Source organism: Corvus cornix, chromosome 26, assembly GCF_000738735.6.
Source record: "Corvus cornix cornix isolate S_Up_H32 chromosome 26, ASM73873v5, whole genome shotgun sequence".
Lineage (NCBI taxonomy): Eukaryota > Metazoa > Chordata > Aves > Passeriformes > Corvidae > Corvus > Corvus cornix.
Window position 1 is genome coordinate 1,155,876 of NC_046354.1, and position 21,280 is coordinate 1,177,155.

Below are 21,280 nucleotides of genomic sequence, written 5' to 3' on the forward strand. Positions count from 1 at the left end.
TCTCCGCAGCGATGCTGCCCGAGGAGCAGGGGAGGATAATCCCCCTCCACAGGACGGGGCTCAGCCTTGCCATGGACCCCAGGGCACCCCAGAGTCACCCTGGTGGGTACCTGGGGCTGCCAGAACGCAAATGGCAAACGCACAGCTGATCCACAGCCCACGTTTGGGTCTCCTGTGGCCCTTCGCAGCTGGGGGACGAGCAGGGACAAGCGTGGCCCTTCCTCTGCTCACCATGTGCTCGGGAAGGGCCCTGGGCAAACAGGGCACAGTCAGTTTGTTTTAGGCAGCAGAACAGGGTCCGCTTGAATATTCAGCGCAGATGGTCTTAAATTGTTAATGAAGTTCTGAATTTTTAAAAATTTTACTGGATATTTATACATTGCTGGCCGTCTTTGGGCCTCGCAGCTTGGTGGATAATAAATGTATTAATAGTATACGGTACTTTTCCTATCCAGAGTGATTTATAAGCATTAGAGACGCACTTTCACTGCTGTTAGGCTGACAGGAAGTGGTAGGGGAAGGATGTAAGGGCCATTCTGGACTCACAGCTTCTTGTTCCACACCAGCTCAGTAAAACCCAGGCAGGGTGAACCAGTACAGTCAAATGTGAGTTAAAACTGCACAACTCCTGCCCAGGGACAGGCAGAGCAGTCTGCCTTGCTGAAATCACCCTTCCCTCATCCCAGAGAGGATGGCAATGCTCACTCACCTTTTTAAGTCATCTTAGCAGCTCTTGGTTGACCTAAAGAGAGCAGCAGAGTGGGGCCTCGCCAGTGCTGGGTGTGATAATGGGAATTTCAGCGTTCACTGGGAGTTCAGCTGAAGCATCCAGCTTCACTCAGCCACGGCCCCCAGGATGTCCATAGGAAGGGGAATAATTCAAGCCAGCGCTATCCCAGAGCAGGCTGAAGCAGTGGCTGGGGCTCTGCACCAGCTATTTTTGCTCAGCTGTTCCTATTCCACCAGCAAAGGTCCCAGTGGGATTTCCCAGCTCCCAGTCACACTGGGGTGCACGAACTGGGCAAGAAACAGCCTGAAGGCACCAGTCCCAGCCTGGTGAACTGGAGGGGCTGTGTTGCTAAACCAGAGACTGAGTGACGAAAGCAACCACTGCGAGTGGAATAATTAATCTGTTACCTCTCGCAAGGACTAGACCTGATTTAATTATCTCTTCCTGGTGAGGAGAAGGGACTCAAAGCAGAACCCTGGAGATGAAGTGTAAAAGTGTGGTGTCTGAGGCACCAGCAGATGTTTTTAAGCAGAGAATAAGGATGGTTTCTTTCAAAAAAGCCTTCTTTGTCTGTGAGTGTTGTCTCCCCAAGCATTTCGTTGTGGATCTTCCCCTGCAGTACCTCTATGATGGGATGGACATCAGCAACCTGGCAGTGGACTTTGCCGTGGTTTGGAACGGGAACTTCGTCATTGACAACCCAGAGAATCTGAAAGGTAAAATCTGCTTGAATTGGCTTCAGGTCATGGTGGTGGGGGGCTGGAGAGGGGCTGTTGGGGCAGAGGCATTGTGACCCCTGAGGATCCCCCTGAGGAGGAGAGCAGCTCCCTGCACTGTTGGTGCTGCTCTCTGAGCCCCACTGACACTGCCTTGGCTGTGCAGGAATCCACCTGTGCAGGGGCACCTGCGGCTTGGGGAGCCAAAGCCGAGCTCGTGCTGTGGCGGGCAAGTCCAGGAGCAGCTGCATCCCGGGGGAATCTCTCAATCCCAGCTGCATCCAGGGGAATCTCTCAATCCCAGCTGCATCCAGGGGAATCTCTCAATCCCAGCTGCATCCCAGGGGACTCTCTCAATCCCAGCTGTATCCCAGGGGAATCTCTCAATCCCAGCTGTATCCCAGGGGACTCTCTCAATCCCAGCTGCATCCTGGGGGAATCTCTCAATCCCAGCTGCATCCCAGGGGAATCTCTCAATCCCAGCTGCATCCAGGGGAATCTCTCGGTCCCTGACCCTTCTCAATCCCAGCTGTATCCCAGGGGGAATCTCTCAGTCCCTGACCCTTCTCAATCCCAGCTGTATCCCAGGGGGAATCTCTCAGTCCCTGACCCTTCTCAATCCCAGCTGCATCCAGGGGAATCTCTCGGTCCCTGACCCTCCCTGCTCTCCCACCCTCTCCCCGCAGTGCACCTGTACAAGTGCGCGGCGCAGCGCGAGAGCTGCGGGCTGTGCCTCAAGGCCGACCCCAAGTTCGAGTGTGGCTGGTGCAGCGGCGAGGCCAAGTGCACCCTGCGGCCCCACTGCGGCTCCCCCGGCGCCCAGCCCTGGCTCGACTGGTCCAGCCACAACGTCAAGTGCTCCAACCCGCGCATCACCGAGGTGAGGCCGCGCTCCCCGCCCCCGCTCCTCCCGCGGCCGCTGGGCTCTCTCTGTGCTGGCCAAAATCCACCCGGCCCTGAGAAACAGGGATAAAACACTCCAGTGCTGTCTGGGAAACCGCTGGCATGTGGCCAGGTGTGCAGCCACTGCCCCACGGGCAGCTGGCACTCGCCAGCCGTGCCACCCGCGCCGGGGTGACCGCCACGGACTGCTGCGGGAATGCTAATTTAACCAGGGAGCTAATTAGTCTGGAGTTGATGCTTCTGATGTTTCTGTTCAGCCCACTGAGGGATGCAAAATGTGTCCCAGGAGCATTTTCACCAGTGAAACTACACTCGCTCTGTTAACGCTGCTGTGAGGAGTGACACTCTATCAGGTGGGAATGAAGGAAGGTTTGGGTTTCTCGGTTAATTAAATCCCCCAAAAAAGCCTCCCTTGCCCTAGCTGTGCATCCACGCTGCAAAAGGTGTAACAGAGTTGGATCAGAGTTGTCTGTTACACCAACGCTCGTGGCAGGGCCGCTCAGCACCCAAAATCTGCCAGCTGAATCAGAACCCAAGCGAGTGTGGAAGTTTCCTCTTAAATTAAATTAGTTTCTACACTGGTTTAACTAAACTGGCTCAGATCCCAGGGGAGGGAAGCATCAACCTCCTTTTTATAGAGGAGAGGAGGAAGCACAGAGGCTGCTGCTGTGTCAGGGCTGGCTGGGGCTGCCTGGAGGATGATGTTGCTGAGGAGGGTCCATCCATCCTCATGGATGTCACCAGACTTTTGGTATTTCTGCCTTAGACCTGTCCAGCAGTGCTGTACCTCTCTTGGGCAGGTTTTTCTCTCGTGCAGGCAGGGTGGAGCTGCTGAGGGGCAGGAGAGGTGCTGGGGCTGGTTGTGCAGAGATGGGAAACATTAAAAAGGCTTGGAAGCCTGTCCTTTCCTTGTTCGGTTGGTGTCTTTGTTTTCCCAGTCCCAGCTGTCCTACCAAGAGATTAAATGAACCTTAAAGGCTTCCCTGGCTATTCTCCTTGCCCTGCCAGTGGGCAGAACCCAAACTTCTCTTGCCCGAGTGCTGTTCTGCTGCACAAGGTTATGCTACGAGAAGCAAAACAGCCTCTACTGAGATTTGCTTCCCCATAAAGCAGGCAGAAAGTTGTCAAGTTGAAGAAATCTTGGAATTATTTATCTGCCCCTCCTTGAGCTAAGCAGAGAAGGGAAAAATGCTGTGCTCCAGCCACCAAGTGACTTGCATGTGAGCAGTGCCAGGCTGGCTCTGGCAGCTGGCTGCAGGCAGGGCACTGCCACCAAGTGTTTTATCACTGTCCAACTTGAAAGCAATACTTTTGGGCTCTGTCCAAGGAGAAAAGAGCAGAGCTCTGCTGATACAGATTTCTTGACTCCAGGTCTGTGTCTCAGCCCTGAGAGGGAGATTGTGGAGGAGACCATGAGACCTTCACGGCTTTTGTTGCTGTTGGGTCCTTTCCCGACATCTGAGTTTTCTCAGGATTCTGGTACCACGTTGCAGTGCCCAGTGCTGCAGAGCTGTACAGCTGGGGGGCCACCCTGCCCTGCTGGGACTGACCTGCCCCTGGCAGGTCCAGAGCTGGCACTGGTGGCACATCCTCCATCCCTTGGCCACCAGCAGTGACAGGACTGGGGAGCAGGGTTTGCTCTCATGCTGAAGCTCACATTGCAGCCTGGATTACCCAGACTAAAAGAGCCTTTAATATGGGCTATTTCCCACTCCTTTTGCTTCATCTGGCCAGGTTCACTCTTTGTGACAAGCCTGAGGTCAAGGGCCTGGCTCCCAGGCGCCAGTCCTTTGGGGGATGCATAAATAAGAAGAGATTGGGTTTTAATAATTCTAAAAGTAAATGAGCAGTGGGGTATTTGCAGTCCTTTCACTGAGTGAGAGGCCCAGCCCTCCCCAGCAATGTCCCCTCAGCAGCTCAAAACTTCCAGCCGGTCTGTGGCCTTAGCAATAAATAAATAAAAATCAGTTTTCTGGCGAACAAGCGGCGCTCTGATCTCCTATTCATTTATTTGCAGGCCTCATTAATATAACATCAGCGCAACAAACAGCTGAAGGGGGGGCAGTGTCAGGCTGAATAATGGAGTTGCTCTGCTGAGATAACAATTAGGTTCTGAATGTGCCATCAGCTGAGGCAGAGACAAGGAGGGATCATGCCGGGATGACAATGCTCATGTGCCGCTTCCCCGCTGGGCTCATCAGCTGGGATCCAGAGCTTAGAGCAGGAGGAGAAAAGCACAACGAGGATGAAGGTGGATGAGGTTTGGGGAGGGGGCGGGGGCTGTGCCATTGATTGGGTGCTCTCTCCGCACCCGAACAGATGCCCAGGGGTTGCTGTGCAGGGCTCGTGGCTCCCCTCCAGCTCTGCAGGGAAAGCCCCAGCAGCTCCCAGCCAGCCCCGGCCCCAGCTCTCCCTGGCTCCTCACTGGCTTCTTCTGCAGGCGAAATGTTGCTTCATGTCAGAAACTCTCAGCGATTCAAGCAGCAAGACGTGACACTGAGAACATTCACCCCTCATTGCTGGAGCAGTGTCTTCTGCAGGCTGGGGAGGGGAGGGGTTCTAGCACTGGGCTGGGGCTCCCGGACCCCTGGGATCCTTGGATCCCAACCACAGGGATCCCTTGGACTCCAGCCTCGGGGATCCCTTGGATTCCAGCCTTGGGGGTCCCTACCCTGGTTTCAAGTAAAAGGCAGCAATAAGAGAAGTGCTCTGGAGCATTTCTGTCCCCTCCCTCATCAAGGACGGGGTGTGAGGGTGACCGAGCTCCTGCCACCCACTCCCCCATCCCTGTACCCAGCCCTTTTTATGAATAACCCAGTGCTGCACACCTGATCAATCCTTCCCAGCATTATTACAGGGGCTGGATTGGGATTTCTCTCCTGCAGTGGGGAGAGGTGACCTGCTCAGAGTAATTCTGCCTCCCACAGCAGAGGTGCAGATTGCTAAACAGCAAATATCCAATTCCTGGTAATGGCCTTGCTTTTCCTCAGCTGCCCTTTGCAGGTCCCTTTCATCCTCCACAGAGCTCTAAGTGAAAAGCCAGTCTAGTGAAGTGATTTTCTTGAAATTGGGGAATATTTCTTGCTAATCCTGTCTGTCTCGGATCAGAAATTGGGGCTGGCAGCCCAGCAGCCTGGGCAGCTCCCAGCACAGCCCAGCTGGGATTAAGGCAGAGCATGGGCTGGCTGTGCTGGAGGTGCCTCATCCTCACCCCAAGGAGAAGCCCAGGGATGCTGCTCAGAGGGTCCCCAGCTCTGGGTGCACCGGGACCTTTAAGACTTATCTTCTTTCTGTGATTTTGACTGAATCTCTCCAGCTGTAATTAATTGAATGCATCTGTTCTAACCCTGGGGCTGCTTTATGGCACAGTTACTTCAAAACTGTTCAATTAGTGGCCACTAAAATCTAGGTCGAGTGGAGCTCCATATTGGGGATTTTCCAGGTCAGGACATTTTTTAAATACAGCATCAGCTCGGCTTTGTTCGGGGAGGCTGCTTGGCCCCGCTGGTTCTGCTCAGGTCAGGAAATGGCAAGCGGTGACTCTTTCCTGAGCAGTGATGAGACAACGAGCCCAGCAGAGTAAGTGCTCCAGTAAATGCATTTTAACATCATCCAGAGCTGCAAAGGACAGCTGTAACTGTCAAGTGCGTGAAGTGCCAAGTTCAGGTGATTCCCAACCAGTGATGTAAACACTACCAGGCCTCCAGGACTCGGTGTAACACAATCCAGCTTGATTTTGTAGTGGGTTTATGGGCACGCCGAGCTTCCCAGAGCTAAATGATACAAGACAGGCCATGGTGTGAGTTACAGGGAACAGGAGCACAACAGGCAGTGCGTGGTGAATAAATTAAAAACCTCCGTCAGGCGGTGGAGGGGAGACGGAGGTGGGAATTAAAGGATGTGGAGGAAGGAGGGGGGGGCTTGGTGGCTCTGCCGGGTGCCTGGAGCTGGAATAACCTCAGCACGTGTGGCCAAAAATGGGACAGAATGCCCAGGGAAGTGGTGGAGTCACCCTGGAAGGTTCAAGAACCACGTGGATGTGGCACCTGGTTTAGTGGGGATGGCGGGATTCCATCTTGAAGATCTCGGGTGTCTTTTTGGAGATGCCTTTGGGGAAGTTGGAACCAACTGTGATGAGGACAGGGATGTCCCACGAGGGCTGCTGTGGGACAGGTCACTGTGACGTGCTGTCCTGGTGGGACTGGTGTTCGGCCACCTCCCTCACTCACTCCTAAGAAGGTGGAGAAAACCAAGCATCCATCTGGGAACAGCAAGGGAAAGGCTCTGAAGAGCTCAAGTTTTTTGCCAAAGCCAAGGGTGGAACAAAGAAGCGTAAACAAGATTTATCCATTAAATTAATTAAATAGCATTATTATGGATTGTGTTTATTTATTAATAACAGCTGCAGCACGGGGAAGATGAGAAACTCACCCAAGAGCAACAGCAGAGCGGTGGCAGATTCAGGATAACTGTCTGAGAGTCCTGGGCCCAAATTTTGTGACTATGCATTATTGAAATTTATACTCCTAATTGAAGAGGAGATTGTCCTTAATGCAGGTCCGGGGAAGCAGGGATGGTTATGGCTGAGGCGGGCTATAAACAGGCAGCTTGAAAGCACACACCTCACCCTTTAACATTTTTAAGTCATTCGAGGTGCCAAGTCACTAATAAAATGTGACATTAACATTCAGAGAACAGCCAAGGCAGAAAGTAAAGTTCTCCCAAGCACCAGGCTGCTTCTGGAAGGTTACTTACCCTCTTCTGGACAGAGAAGATAGGAGCTAGGTTTATCCTTCTGGAAGGATTTCGGGGGAATGGCATTGCCCACTCCTCTTGGCCAGCTCAGGGACCTCGGAGTCCTCTCTTGGAGCACGGCACAGATGGATTTCAGCATCCTTGGGCTTCTCCAGGACATCCAGAAGGGCCATGAGGGGGTGGCCATGGCTAGGTTTGGCAGCAGGAGCAGGAGGAGGCTGCAGCACTCAAAGCAGAAGTGTTTCCAAACCAGGGCGGGGCTGAAGAACGGGCGTGGTGGGGATGTCACCTCCACTTCCCTGTGTTCTGTTTCCCTGCAGATCCTGACGGTGTCGGGGCCGCCGGAAGGAGGGACGAGGGTGACCATCCGTGGTGTGAACCTGGGCCTGGACTTCTCGGAGATCGCGCAGGGGGTGCAGGTGGCCGGGGTGCAGTGCACGCCCCTGCCCGAGCACTACGTCGTGGCGGAGCAGTGAGTGACCCCTCACCCGTCCCCACCGTGGGTCTCCAGGGCTGGGCACCCCACAGAGCCTCCTCCCTGACCTCCAGCCAATGTTCAGGAGGCCAAAAGCTCGCACAGAACCTGGGCGCCTGCAGGAAGGGCTCTGGAGGTGGACATGGGGAGGGGTTCCTGCACATTCCCACATGTTCCCACACTCTGGACTCTCCCTGCGGGGGTTAAGCAGCCCTTTAAGTTTTCATTAAATGTTCTGTTTCCTTCCTGCTTGGCTAAGCACCTTTGCTGATGAGCACCTTGCTGCTGCCGCCGAGCCTCCGTGCTCCCCGTGCTCCCCATCCCACTTGGAATTCCGCCGGCGCCGCCGGCTGCACGCAGCCATTTGTTAGGCAGGCGAGGCGGTGACAGCCCCTTAATCCGAGTGGGCCTTCACTGGAGTCAATTCATTTGTTTCACTAAGAAAAATGTCAGGCCAAAATTAGAAAATAGGCCTGTAACAGGGGATGAGCGAATAAACCCCACGGCGTGACAGCCGCTCCTCTCCTGCCCTGGAGGGGCTGTGCTGGGGTAGTCAAGGTGCCCAGGGGGTGTTGGGGGTCATTTGTGCTGGGTGGGACAGCAGAAAGAGGTGATGTCTCCCCTTGGGCTGTGTCGTCTCCTGCTGGGGAGCAGGACGGTGTCCTGTGCAGTAGGATTGTGAGTGTGGAGATGGCCAAGACCCCACGGGTGGTTGCAGCAGCACAGACCTGCCCCAGCTTCGGGAGCAGCTGAAAGGAGTTGTCCTCTGCTGGGAAATGAATTTGGTGGCTCCCACTGAGAGCCCCAGCAAAGTGCAGGACCTGTCAGCTGGCGGCTTTGGTTTAGGGCTTGTCCATTCCTTGTGGTTCTTTCCCCATCTGTCAGGCGGAAGGGGCACTGATGACGCCTCTGGAGCAGCGAGAGTGAGTGCAGAGTGCCAGGGGATCTGGGATCACGGGATGAAGGGTGCCTGGTGTTCCTGCAGGAACGGCTCCAACCATGGCACCAATACCCCATCACTGCGAGCAGTTGGGGCTGTTCTGCTGAGCAGGACTTTGTTATATTTTATTTTTCAAATAAAGGATGGAAGATTATGAAATTATCCCCCTTTGATGGTATGAAACCCTGATTTTATAATCATGACTCTAATTACGGCTCTTGAGCTTTCAAAGTTTGTTAACATCATTAAAACATTTACCCTGGGCAGATAACAGCAAGCGTTAGCATGAGAGCTGCCTTTTAAAGATGAATACAGATAAAAGGACCCTCTTACGGGTTCTGTGGGCAGACTGAATTCCAAGACTGTAATGACTCTGCCATATGCTCCAGCCCCGCAATCTATCAGCCAGCAATTAGGTTAATGTTGGTGAAAGGGCCACTTAGCCCGGCAATCAGCACCCTACAGCTCTGCCGAATGCATCATTTTGTAACAAGGTACCTGCTGGGGATTTGGCTTTTAGCGGGACTGGGGACCAGGTGTACCCGGTCACTTGTGCCCCGTCCCACGGCCCTCCCTGCCCGGGCTGTGCTGCAGCTGCTGCTTTGCTGGCAGAGTTCAGTATTCGGTGATTCCTTGTGGGAGAGAGAACCTCCCCTCTCTTCTCCTGCCCGTGGCGGGTCAGGAACCACTTCCCAGGCTTTGTTTGCCGTGCCCCGAGCTCGGAGTGACCTCCTCTCCCCGCTGCCAGTCTGCAGAAGTGAGGGAGGAGCAGGCAGAGAGGTGCAGGGGCGATGTCTGGTTGAAAGGCAGAGCGAGGAGCACGTGGCAGAGGAAGGCACGGAGCCGAGACGCTTCAATCCCTGCTCTCCAAAGGCAGCATCTCTCTAGGCAACCCCTTTTGATGTGCAGCAATGAGGACGTGCATGTTCCAGCTCTTTACCGGTGTGTGTGTATTTCATCGGCCCTCCTGGCATCACCTGTGCAGGCGAGCTGCAGCTTCTTTTCTTCCTTTAGTCTTCGCCTTTTATTTTATTTTACTTTGTTTTATTTGCAGTGAATTTAATGCTGCTGAAGGCAGCTGGAACGCTGCCTCCCCAAACTGGGGCCTTTTGTGTCTTTGTGTGTGATAGGCAGAGGAGTGAGCGCTTCCTTCTCCTTCAGCCTCAGCAGGCAGAGGCTGCTCTGGCTCATCTCAGGTCCCTCTCCTGGGGTCAGAGCCCACGGGTATCTCATCATGGGTGGAACTGCACCTCCTGCCTCAGGCAGGTTACTCCTACCCTCAGCTTTTCATCCCTGAGGCAAATTACCCATCCTCAAGTCTCCAGTCCCGAGGCAAGTTGCTCCCACTCTCAGATTTCCAGTCTGGGGCAGGTTCCTCCCACCCTCAGCTTCCCAGTGCCTGCAGGGATGCTCTTGAATTCATCTTTCCAGCACTGCTGTGGGAGCATCCACCCCTTTCAGGTCCATCTGGAGAGCCCTGCCAGCTGATGCCTCTCTGGAAACCTCCCCCAAACCTGCTGGCACGACTGGCATCCGCTTGATCCCGATCCCAGCTAGTGTCACACATCCCTCGTGCCCTGGGATTTGGGGGTTGTGCATCCACAGTGATCAGCCATGGTTAACCCCAGCAGATCTCCCTGTCCCTGCAGCTTTCCCAGCCTCAGGATGTGCCCACGGGGCTGAGCTGGACCACGCCAGGAGCACGGGGACAAGCTCCGGTGACCACCACGAGTGTGTTTGTGGCAGCCAGCCCTGTCCCCCAGCAGGAGCTGCTCTCCAGGGCTGTCTCTATCATCCCCCAGCCGGTTTCTCCAGTTTTGATTAACTGGGAGTCTGCAGTGTGAGCTGTTCCCTTAATGAACTCATCTGTTACTCTGAGGACTTTGCACTCACTTTGCTACTGGCTAATATATTGCCATTAGTGCTCTGCTTTGCTCTGGAGTTTACAGCTTGTAATAATTATGTCTAATTTTGATTTTTTTCCCTTTAAATTACTACATGGGGTAAAAATAGACTCAGTAATTAACTTCTTCCAAAGAGGCAGATATCAAAGTTAAAGAGGAGGGGGGAGAGAAAGGAGAAAAAAAGGCAGTGTGGAGCTGTGCAGGGCACTGCTGGCACCTCCTGCCAAAGCTTCCCTGTGGCATTTCTGCTTCCAGGATCGTCTGTGAAATGGGGCAGGCGCTTCCAGGGATCAGCTCCGGCCCAGTGCTCCTGTGCATCGGAGAGTGCAAGCCCGAGTTCACGGCCAAGTCAGCGCAGCAGTACATGTTCGTGGTGAGTGTCCTGCTGGGAGACAGCACATGTGTCCCCCGGGAACTGAGCGTGGCACATGGAGGGGGTTCAGCTCCAGGAGACAATCCCAGAATTGCCGTTTTTTTCTGGTGGTTTCCCCCTGGTGTTGCACAATTTTGGGGGGCCCAGTCAACAAGCCCAGCTTGCAGGATTGAGAGCCCACCCTGGGAATAAACCAGGGCTCCCACAACATTTGGGTTCAGCTTTGCACCCCCAAAACAGTGATTATGGAATCATAGAATGGCTTGGGTTGGAAGGGATCCTCAAAGACCCAGTGCAACCCGTGCCATGGGCAGGGACACTTTCCTCTGTCCCAGGGTGCTCCAAACCCCGTCCAGCCTGGCCTTGGACACACTCAGGGATGTCCTTCTCTGCTGCCACAGCCCCCCACAGCAGCTCCCTGCAGCAGCAGGAGCCCTGAGCTTGTCCTTTCCTTCCTGCAGACTCCAGCCGTGAGTTTCCTGAGCCCCAGCCGCGGCCCGGAGTCGGGAGGGACCATGGTGACCATCTCCGGCCACTACCTCGGGGCTGGCAGCCGCGTGTCCGTGCTCCTGGGAAACCAGACCTGCGAATTCCACGAGTAAGAGACCAGCACAGGCTCCTGCAGCACCTCCTGCCCCTGTCCCAGCACGGATCTGCTGGAGCTGAATGTGCGAAAATCCATCTGGGAGCCCCTAAGGCTCCCATTCCCTCTTTTATTGTATGAAACCATCTTCTCTTTTATTGTGATGGAGGCTTGCATGGCAAGGGAGGGATTCATCGGTGTCAGTGCTGTCCATTATTTCATTTTAATGCTGTTCCAATGGTAACTGGTCTGAAAATCTCAGCGAAACACCACTGTGATGGAAATAGGCTTATACTGGCCATCAGTACCTGCCCCCAGCCCGGCTGCTCTGAAGAAAATGGAACATTTATAAGAAATATCTCCTTTCTCTTTCCACTGCACTGCTTTTATTACAGCCACTGCTGCAGGTGCCTCGACCTCCTAAAAATGGTGTGGGATCCTCAGGGCAGAGCAAGGCGAGGGTCTGCTCACACCTCCTGCTGAGGAACTTGCACAGCCATCAATCTCTGCTGGGATTTCAATGGCAAATTTGCTTTTTCCCCAGCAGTGTGAACACACAGTTGACATTTGCAGGGTTTAATGGGTTTTCCTGGGGCTTAGTTAAAAAAGAGACGTGTGGTTTACATCTGTGTGCATCAGTACACAGCCCTGCCCGCCCTGCCCACCCTGCCGGCAGTGGGCACAGCCTGGTGCCAACCCGATGTCCAAAGGGATTCTGCCTCCCAGATCCTCACTCAGGAGGAATTGAGGAAGTTTCTGGGAAAGCAAAGATCCCTGGAGGGGAATTTCTCATCCAAAAGCCTGAGAGGTTCTTGGATGTGGGAGCTGTGGGCATTCAGGTGTGGGAGCACAGTGGGTTATTGGCAGTGCTTGTTCTGGATCCATCCCAGGATGGTGCCTGGCGAGGTCAGGGCATTCCAGGACCTCCCAGTGCAGCTCAGTCCTGAACAACCCATCAATATCTCCTCCCACATCCAAAACAAAGGTGCCAAACTGCTCCCTCAGATGGAGACAGGGAACAGCGTTACCACCAGCAGAAGAGTGGGATCAGCCCTGGAACATCATCCCTTAAACACCTGATCCTACTCAGGCAACCTGCAGCTACTGGCCTGCAAAACCTTGAAGAGCTCTGGATTCCCTGGATGTTCTAATTGCAGCGGGAAGCAGAAACTCGAGCAAGGCGAGAGCAGCGACTGAGCAGCTCCATCCCTCACGTGGGGCCACGCTGTGCACTTGGTTTGCCGTGGACTGTTTGGAGGCAATGAACTTCAATTGTACTCGAGGGTGTGGGGGAGCCTGATGAGATGAAGCAGCTCCTAATGAGATTCCCTCTAATTACAGCTTCCCCCATTCTCCCCTCTCTGATCGGAGGAGTGGGTAGATTCACCATGACGACATAATAATAGCACAGAAAGCTAATTAGCTGATCACAGGGAGCCGGGAGCTGCTCTGCCAGCAGCCCTGCGTCACTCTGCAGCCCGTGCCAGAGCCGGGCAGGCACGGCGGGGTCTGGGGTGGGCAGCAGAGCAGGCAGGGCAGGGCAGAGCAGGTAGCCCATCAGGCTGCACAGAATCACTCCAGCACTCAGCACAGAGGCAGGAGAATCCCACCCCTCACACAAGGAGGCCTTTGCAGCTAAATTAAACCAAGGTGGAGACTGAGGATGGGATGAGGGAGAGAAAAGGAGCAGGGCAGTGGATGTGTTGCTGCATCAACAGACACGGCCGAGTGCAATTGGTTTGAGGTGTTTTAGGGGTTCTTTAGGGGATTATTTCTGTTCCCTCGGTTGTGGGGGGTGGAAGTGCCCAGGTGTGAGCTGGGAACATTGCGGTACCTGCTGTTCCATGCCCTCCTAAATGCCCATACTCCTTAGGGGGGGCAAGGAGTGTGTAAGGACCCCAAAAAAGGACCACCCGTTGTCCCCCTGCCAGGCACAGACTCAGAGCTTTGCAGGAAGCGGAGCAGGGACACGGCTGTACTTGAGCCTCAGCCGGCCAGCACCTCCACAAGCCCCTGAGGATGGTGAGGATGGTGAAGGTTGCCCATTCAGGAGTGCCAGGTTTTGATTTAAGTGCCCGACTGGCAGTGAGGTGCTGCAGACCTGCCTGTCCTCTCCCCTGGGAGAGCCCAAAACGAAACCAGCCATGGAAAGAACACTGACTTCTCAGCAAGCCAGGGGCAGGTTTGGGCAGGAAGGACAGCCACGGGGGCCATGCAGGAACACTGGACTGCCAGGGATGTCCCTCCAGCGCTTCTTGTAGGATCAGTGTCCAAGGAGCCGTGTGGTTCCTCCCAGCTCTGTTCTGGACGCTCAGATCTCATTCCCTTTCTGCATCCCTCCACCCACTGGCGCCTTTGTGCTCTTACGGTGCTTCACTGCGCCGCTGCCTTGACCTTCTCCGGGGCTCTGGTGGCAGCAGATGGTCTGTTGTGTCCAGCCAGGCAGCGCCGAGCCGAGGTCACCCCGCTCTGATGGGGAGACAAAGCCCGAGGCAGCGGTGCCGGTGCCATGGCCCTTCCCCAGCGGGGGCTGCACGGGGCCATTATGCTGCTTACAAGCGCCTCGTGTGTGCAGTGGGGTGGGGAGGGGAAGAATTTGGCTTTTCACTGAGCTTATGCATCCCATTTAAAAGGCAGCCATCTGTTTTCACACGCCCAGCAGAAGGCAGCGGGTTCAGGGGGATGCGGAGCTGCAGTTTGGCACAAAGAGGGATTTCAGGGAGGCTGCGCTGCTCTCCCGGTGGGCAGAGCTCGGTGCAGAGCTCTCTACCCTCCCTCCCGTGCCAAACCCTCCTGCCCATCCCAGGAGCTTCCCAGGTACCAGCCCTTTAGTGACCCGCCCCAGGACAGGACAGAGGCTGTGACCTGCCCCTACACCAGCCCCATTAACACTCCCCGTTTCCCTCTCGTGCAGGCGATCCATGAACGAGATCGTTTGTGTGTCAGCGCCCTCAGCCCACGGCCTGGGGGCTGTTCCCGTCTCTGTCAGCGTGGACCGGGCTCAGCTGGAGAGGACTTTGCTGTTCGAGTACATCGATGACCCCAAGGTGCAGCACATCGAGCCCGAGTGGAGCATCGCCAGGTAAGGGCACTGACAGCACCTGCTCGGCCCTCCCCTGCCCTGGGGCTCCTCAGCACACAGCCAGGCCAAAGGAGGGGCTCTTTGGAAATGCACTTCCCACCCAGCGCCCTGGATGGGTCAGGGCTGGGCATTTCTGGGGTCTACATTTAGCAGAACTCCGGCCTGGGGTTACCAGAGGGGTTGTGTTTATCCAGGCAGTGACGGCGGACCCTGCACCGGCAGTGTGGGGGCCGCTCTAAAGCCCAGATCACCCCCTCAGCTGCAGAAGGGCACAATTGCCCCTTAAAGGCTCCTTCTTGTGGTCCTGGAATACGACAGAGCCAGCAGCCACCGAGAAAGGGAAAAGCTGATGTCAATCAAAGTGCACTGCGAGGAACAGGGTGGCTGCTGCTCTCACATCATGGGGACATTGCTGTACTCACCCTCTCAACGCTCACCCTCACGGCAGCTTGTCACTGGGGCTGAGCTCCGCAGCGCTGGAGCCCCGGCTCTGTGCACACCCAGCCCACTGACCAGGCCTCTCCTGGCTTTCCTGCAGCGGACACACGCCCCTGACTGTCACCGGCTCCAACCTGGACGTGATCCAGGAGCCCCGGATCCGCGTCAAGTACAATGGGAAGGAGTTTGTCAACGTGAGTAGGGGCTGTCAGCTGGGAACCTCCTTCTGCATCCCCCTGGATGGGGGTACCGGTGCCAGTGCTGCCTGCCTGGGGAGGTTTGCCATGGCAAAAGCTGCTCTGGGGGTGTTTCCCCGCACTCCCCCTAACTGGGGGCACTGGGAAGAGGGAATTTGACACTCAAAAATGGGAAATTACCTCCTTCCCCTACCTGCATTCTTAGTCCATGAGTGAGAAACTGAGATGAACCCCCAGCTAAATGGGGACTGAGCAAGGTTCTTGTGTGTGCTGCAAGTAAGAATGGTACCTCCAGGACCTCAGAAATCATTCTGATCAAGTAGAACTGAAATATATTGTTTCCATGCAGTGATCTTTGTGACTGAGTCCGTATTATCTTGGAAAGGGCAAATCACTTACCGGTCTTTTCCTATTCCTTTTCTCCCCCTCAAGACCTTTTTCATCTGAGCTCTTTTTAAAAAGACATCTAATTTTGTTGCTAGCACTTGCAGTTATAGTGCTACAAAAATAATTCTGAAGACACAAAATTGAATGAAATTAAATCTTTCACTTATGGAGGGAGGCCAAATGGTTGGGTTCTTGCTGCTTTACAAGGCAAGAGCCCCATAAATCAGCGATTTCCCTGCTTTGAGGGCTGGAGGAGCTGTGGGTGTCCTCAGCCCAGCAGGAGGTGACCTTCAGGTTCCCTCCTGCCCACCAGTGTCAGATGATCCTTCCCTTCCCTCGCTGGCATTTGGGAATGGCCTCTAATCACCCATTTGCAGTGTTCCCTATGGGTCTGCTTCAGAGCTAGAGAGGAGGAAAGTGGAAGGAAAAGGGGAAAAAATAAAGAAAAAGGAGTAAGAGCTGCTGTGCGAGCCTTTAGCTCTGCTGAAACATGGCTCATTTTGGGCTCACACTCCATCTCTACCCCAGTGCCTTTGTGCTGGCTGGAGGAGAAGCAAATTGCCCCAAACCAGGGTTGTAATGCCTCACAGAATCAGTAAGGTTGGAAAAGATCTCTGAGATCACGGACCATCAAGCCTGGATTAAATATTTCCAGCTAAGCATGAATCCACTGGACTTCCCAGCCATCAGAGCATCACTGTCCCGCTCAGGGCAGAGCGTTCCCTGCTGCCTCTCTGAAAGCACCCCCTTCCCCAGGTGTGCAAGGTGGTGAACGCCACGGCCCTGGCCTGCCTGGCCCCCCCGCTGACCCCCGAGTACCGGCCAGGCCTGGACGCCGTGGAGCGGCCGGACGAGTTCGGCTTCATCTTCAACAACGTCCAGTCCCTGCTGGTCTACAATGACACCAAGTTCATCTACTACCCCAACCCCACGTTTGAAATGCTGAGCTCCACCGGGGTGCTGGAGCAGAAGCCAGGCTCACCCATCATCCTGAAGGTAAGGAGAGCCTGGCTCAGCCCATGGGGAGAGTCACGAAAACCCCGGAGGGAGGGAGGGAGGGAGGGAGGGAGGGGGTCGTCCCTGCTGCGGAGGATGGGGTGCCCTGAGCAGAGCCCCGCTGTTTGCACAAGTGGAAGCTGGAGGAATGTGCTGCATCTTTGTCGCTGTTGTGTCCCCATGTCCCCAGGGCAGGAACCTGTGTCCGCCCGCCCCGGGAGGAGCCAAGCTCAACTACACGGTGCTGATCGGAGAGACGCCCTGCGCCGTCACCGTGTCCGAGACGCAGCTGCTGTGCGAGCCCCCCACCCTCACCGGGCAGCACAAAGTCATGGTGAGGGGCCACCTGTCCCATCAGCATCCCCTTCCCCTCTCCGCCCTTTCTCCTCCTTCCCCAGCTCCCCGAGTCCCTTGGATACTGAACACAACCCCCTGTGTGAGGCCTGGTAGGGTTTTAGATTTTATGGGTGTCTAATTGGTAGTTTAAAATATTGATGTGGATTAGCGTGGAGAGACTTTGTCCTTCCCCGAGAGTCACTCCCTTCTAGAAGGGAAAATGCTTTTCAGAGCCTTCTAGAAGGAACAAATCTGTCTGGCAGTGCCTTTGGCACTGGGTGCCATCCTTCTGCTGGATGAGGTTGAGACCATTCCCAGTGTTCTCCCTCCTGAAGGGATTTAATCAGCCCACAGAGCCAGACCTGATCTGCCAAGTGGATGGAAAGGTTTTGCCTTTTCCCAAAGCAGGAGCCAGGAACATCTGAGCACTGGAGTGGTTGGATCGACACCCTCAGCCAGGATAAATCAGTGCCTTCCTCTGCTCTGCCTTTGGGCATCGCCGCTTCCTCTGCTCCCCTTGCAGACCAAACCCCAGCTGCCGAATTGCTGGAGCAGGGCCCAAATGAGATTGTAATTGTGATTTATTTCCCTTGAAGTTCAGCATCCAGAACATATTCAGATTATCACAGTGTGACTCCCAGAAGCGCGACCTGGCTGAGAGCTGCTCACATCTGTGGCCAGGGCACATCCAAGAAAAGCCTGTCCTGGTATTAACTCCAGCCTGTTTGCTGCACAGCTTCCACGTGGGCTTCCTCCTCCCTTCTCTGCCCTGTCCTTGCAATCACTCTGGTTTCTTGTCAGTGCAACGATCAGGGGCTTGTTAATGTCCACAGTTTACAAAAAGGAGTTGAAAGCTGTAAAATGAAAGTCAAATGGAGCCATCAGATAATAGGAACAAAGCCCCGATAGTGAAGGGCTGGCACATTTATCATCACTTGAAGCCTCCCTGTGTTCACACAAGCGGCCCCCTCTGTGTTTGAAGGCAACTGGAGTTTTACATTCCTAAGCAGAGGTGGCTCACTGCTTCCCAAGGGATCTGGGCAGGACAGGGTTTGGCACAGGGAGGCACCCCCAGCTGCTGCTCACCCGTGCTGTGCCCTGCAGGTGCGTGTTGGGGGGGTCATCTTCTCCCCTGGCTCGGTGAGCATCGTCTCCGACAGCCTCCTGACCCTGCCCGCCATCGTCAGCATCGCGGCCGGCGGCTCCCTGCTCCTCATCATCGTCATCATCGTCCTCATCGCCTACAAGCGCAAGTCCCGCGAGAACGACCTCACCCTCAAGAGGCTGCAGATGCAGATGGACAATCTGGAGTCCCGGGTGGCCCTGGAGTGCAAGGAGGGTCGGTACTGCCGGGGCTGGGCGCTCTCTGCGTGCTGCAGCCCCGCGGGTGGGGTCCCAGTTCTCCCAGCACCCCGGGGTCTGCAGCGCGGAGCTGGCTGGGTGCTCCGTGGGGTTTGTGGGTGTCCCTTGGGGTTTGTGGGGGTCCCTTGGGGTTCCCACGCCTGCCCCACCTCGGGAGGAAGGCAGCCAGCAGCGTGTGAGCAGCGGACACGGCTCTGATGTGCAGAGAATGGGATTAGAGCTTGGTCCCGCTTAGGCGGCCTGCCTGGCTCGCACGGCAGGGACGGCACGAGCCCCGCGTGCCCTGCACAAAGTGTCCCCTTGTCCGATGGCTTTGGAGGGAGGGGCTTTTCCAAAGGCACAGAGAGAGGGGGACAGAGGGGCTCCGACCCCCAAATAACAGCGTGAAGCCCACTTGGGAGGCAGGAGGGCTGGAAAGCTGGGCCAGTCCCTCCTCCGGCCCAAGCGCAAGCCCAGAGCAGCAAGAGTAGGTTCAGGGGATAGGAAGAAGCTCCTCAGGCATTTGCTTCTGGGAAGTTTTGGGTGTTATCTGGAGCATCCAGAGCTGCTGCTTGCAAGTTTCCACATGGACAAGTCCTGTCCCTTGCGAGGAGGCAGCTGAGCCCCCCTCGCCCTGCAGGTGAAGGTGGGGTTTTGGGGGGTGCTGCTGTTGTTTCCTACATCCTCCCACCTGGGCAGGGGCTTAATCAATCAAAGTAACATAAATAGAAAGCTGCACATTTCATAGTGGAGAGAGAGAGTTGCACTGGATTTGTTCAGCTGATTTCAAGGGTAGCCTTGAAAGCACAGGGCAAAAATTGAGATGTATTCAGGAGAAACCACAGACAGCTTGGCACAGCCCAGCTGGGGTACAGAGGTCTCACTGAGCCAGCGTGTCACACTTTGGAGAGGGAACACGAGGAGACACATCCAGCTGTAGAACATGGTGTTATGAGAGGAAGAATAAATCCCTTCCTGACCCCTGCAGCAGCTCAGATTTGATCTGCATCAGATTTGATTATCTTGGCAATTGTTGATAGAGGAGGAAAACCAGAAGAAAGGAAAGGAGGGGAGGCACCAAGTTATGAAAACAGATCCTTGTTTCTCTGTGCAGCCTTGTGCTGATGTTTTAGGTGTGTGTGCACAGGTGTGAACTGCATACAAATTAGCCACAGCTTTGTTCTCAGTCTCTGCTCTGAGCAGTGCCTGCTCTCCCACCCTCGGCTGCTGAGATGGAGTCTCCAAGGGTGTCTGAGCTCCTCGGAATCCTTTCCTGAGCTGGCCCCTCCTGCCGTGTCCACGGGGAGAGCAGGCAGCCAGCCCTGCCCAAAACCTTCTCCCAAAGGCTCCCGGAGCTCAGCTCTCCCTGCCCTGTTGTCTCCCCCGAACAGCTTTTGCAGAGCTGCAGACGGACATCAATGAGCTGACCAGCGACCTGGACCGCTCCGGGATCCCCTACCTGGACTACCGCACCTACGCCATGAGGGTGCTGTTCCCGGGCATCGAGGACCACCCAGTCCTGCGGGAGCTGGAGGTAACCCGGCTCTGCTCCGGCTCTCCCGGTTTCTCTGAGCCCTCAGGGAAGCCAGCAGGGAGCCCTGCAGCACCTCTACGGCTCCACACCAGAGCGTGTTGGATGCCCTGGGGTCAGCAGGCTGAGCCCCGAGTTCATTTTAACTCCGAGCCTGGAGTTTTATCTCTGCCCACATCACCGGCTTCCTTTCGGTTTCTCCTCTCTGGTGTTGGTTTATTTTTATTTTATGGGGGTTTATACTGCTCTAGGGCAGCAGCAGAGCAGGGCAGAGATGTTATGGTGTGCTCTAAAGTCCTCCTAAGCCGCCTCGAGGTGCAGGGGATGGCTGAGTGCCCGGAGCATCCTGCCCGGAGCATCCCGCTGCTGTTCCCTCGCGTGTCCACAGGAGGGCAAGGGGAATGCCCAGGCTCTCCAGCCTCCGAGCAAGTGCTTCCATCTCCCTGGTTTTCCCACTAAGATGTGTAAAAATAAAGAAAAGATTTTCCCTGGGGACACGGAGGAATTGGGAACGTGCAAGGCTCCAGCGGGGCACCTGGCAGATGGGCCCTGCTCACCTGGGAGAGGGCCAAAAAAAGGATGGGGTTCACAAACATCATCTCACACCTGGGATGGGGCTCACATCTCACATCCCACGGGATGGGGCTGTGATCCTCACGCTGGGATGAGGCTGCCGTCCTCCGTGTGGGATGTCCACAGGCTCAGCTCAGCTTTTCAGAGACTGGGATTGCCCCAGTATACCCTGAAATCCTGTTTCCTCCACACAGAGCAGGGTTGGATGCAGGAGGGAGGAGTCCTGGTTGCTCCAGGGCTGGATTCCTTTTCCAGGCAGGCACTTCCCAGCATTAAAGCGTTAATTTGGGTTCCTTTCCTCGGCCACCAGCACCGAGCAGTCTCTGTGGCGTTGCTAAAACAGAAGCAGCCTCTCCCAGCCCATTCCTGCTCCGAGTTTTCCAGCTCCATGCATTATGTTTGCTGTTGGAGTTGCCAAAGAAGCTGATGCTCCCACAAACAAATATGAATGCTTTTTGTTTTACTCATGAAAAACAGAATTGCAGAAGTGATAAATGTGTTGCCAATTACACAGTTGCTTAATTATGTAACGTTAGTAAAACCAATACATAACTCTCCAAGATGTTTGGTAAAGAGTTGCTTCGTGCAGTTCATCATTTTCACTCGTAATGAATTACTTGAATCCGCAACTGGCTGAAAGCCTCAATTAATTTTTTACACTTGGCCCATAATAAAGCAATAGTCTAAATTAGTGTTTAATTTACTTACAAGAGTGCCACTTTTTGTGCAGAACAAGCAGAACTGGGTGTCATTTCTGGGGCCATTAGGCTCAAAGCTGCTGCTTTATGGCGTGCACAGAGCGCAGCTCCCAGCCAGGATTCGGGGGAGCTGTGGAGGGGGAGGTTTGCTCAGCATGGACCAGAAACCACATGCAGGGATGTTGAGACCCTGAGGGATGGGCGCTGAGGCCCTGAGGGATGGGTGCTGGCCTGTGCAGCCAGGGTTAAACCATCCTGTGCACACTTCTGGTGCCCCCAGCGTGAGAGGGACATGGAACTGCTGGAGCAAGTCCAGAGGAGG

General features: G+C 55.1%; 1 protein-coding gene across 3 annotated transcripts in view; it reads left to right on the forward strand.

Moving 5' to 3' along the window:
• The window catches only part of PLXNA2 (plexin A2), a 145,326-nt gene that overhangs the window by 101,544 nt on the left and 22,502 nt on the right, over nucleotides 1-21,280 (forward strand). For all 3 annotated transcript variants that reach the window (XR_005603645.1, XM_039565104.1, XM_039565105.1), the window contains exons 11-21: nucleotides 1,350-1,446; nucleotides 2,133-2,326; nucleotides 7,425-7,576; nucleotides 10,679-10,796; nucleotides 11,258-11,394; nucleotides 14,294-14,461; nucleotides 15,000-15,093; nucleotides 16,240-16,479; nucleotides 16,670-16,813; nucleotides 17,920-18,154; nucleotides 19,548-19,690. Coding sequence is in view for 2 of the 3 variants with exons in the window: in XM_039565104.1 (XP_039421038.1) it covers nucleotides 1,350-1,446; nucleotides 2,133-2,326; nucleotides 7,425-7,576; nucleotides 10,679-10,796; nucleotides 11,258-11,394; nucleotides 14,294-14,461; nucleotides 15,000-15,093; nucleotides 16,240-16,479; nucleotides 16,670-16,813; nucleotides 17,920-18,154; nucleotides 19,548-19,690 (1,722 nt within the window). In the remaining variant the exon portion in view is untranslated. The remainder of the gene's footprint in view (nucleotides 1-1,349; nucleotides 1,447-2,132; nucleotides 2,327-7,424; nucleotides 7,577-10,678; nucleotides 10,797-11,257; nucleotides 11,395-14,293; nucleotides 14,462-14,999; nucleotides 15,094-16,239; nucleotides 16,480-16,669; nucleotides 16,814-17,919; nucleotides 18,155-19,547; nucleotides 19,691-21,280) is intronic.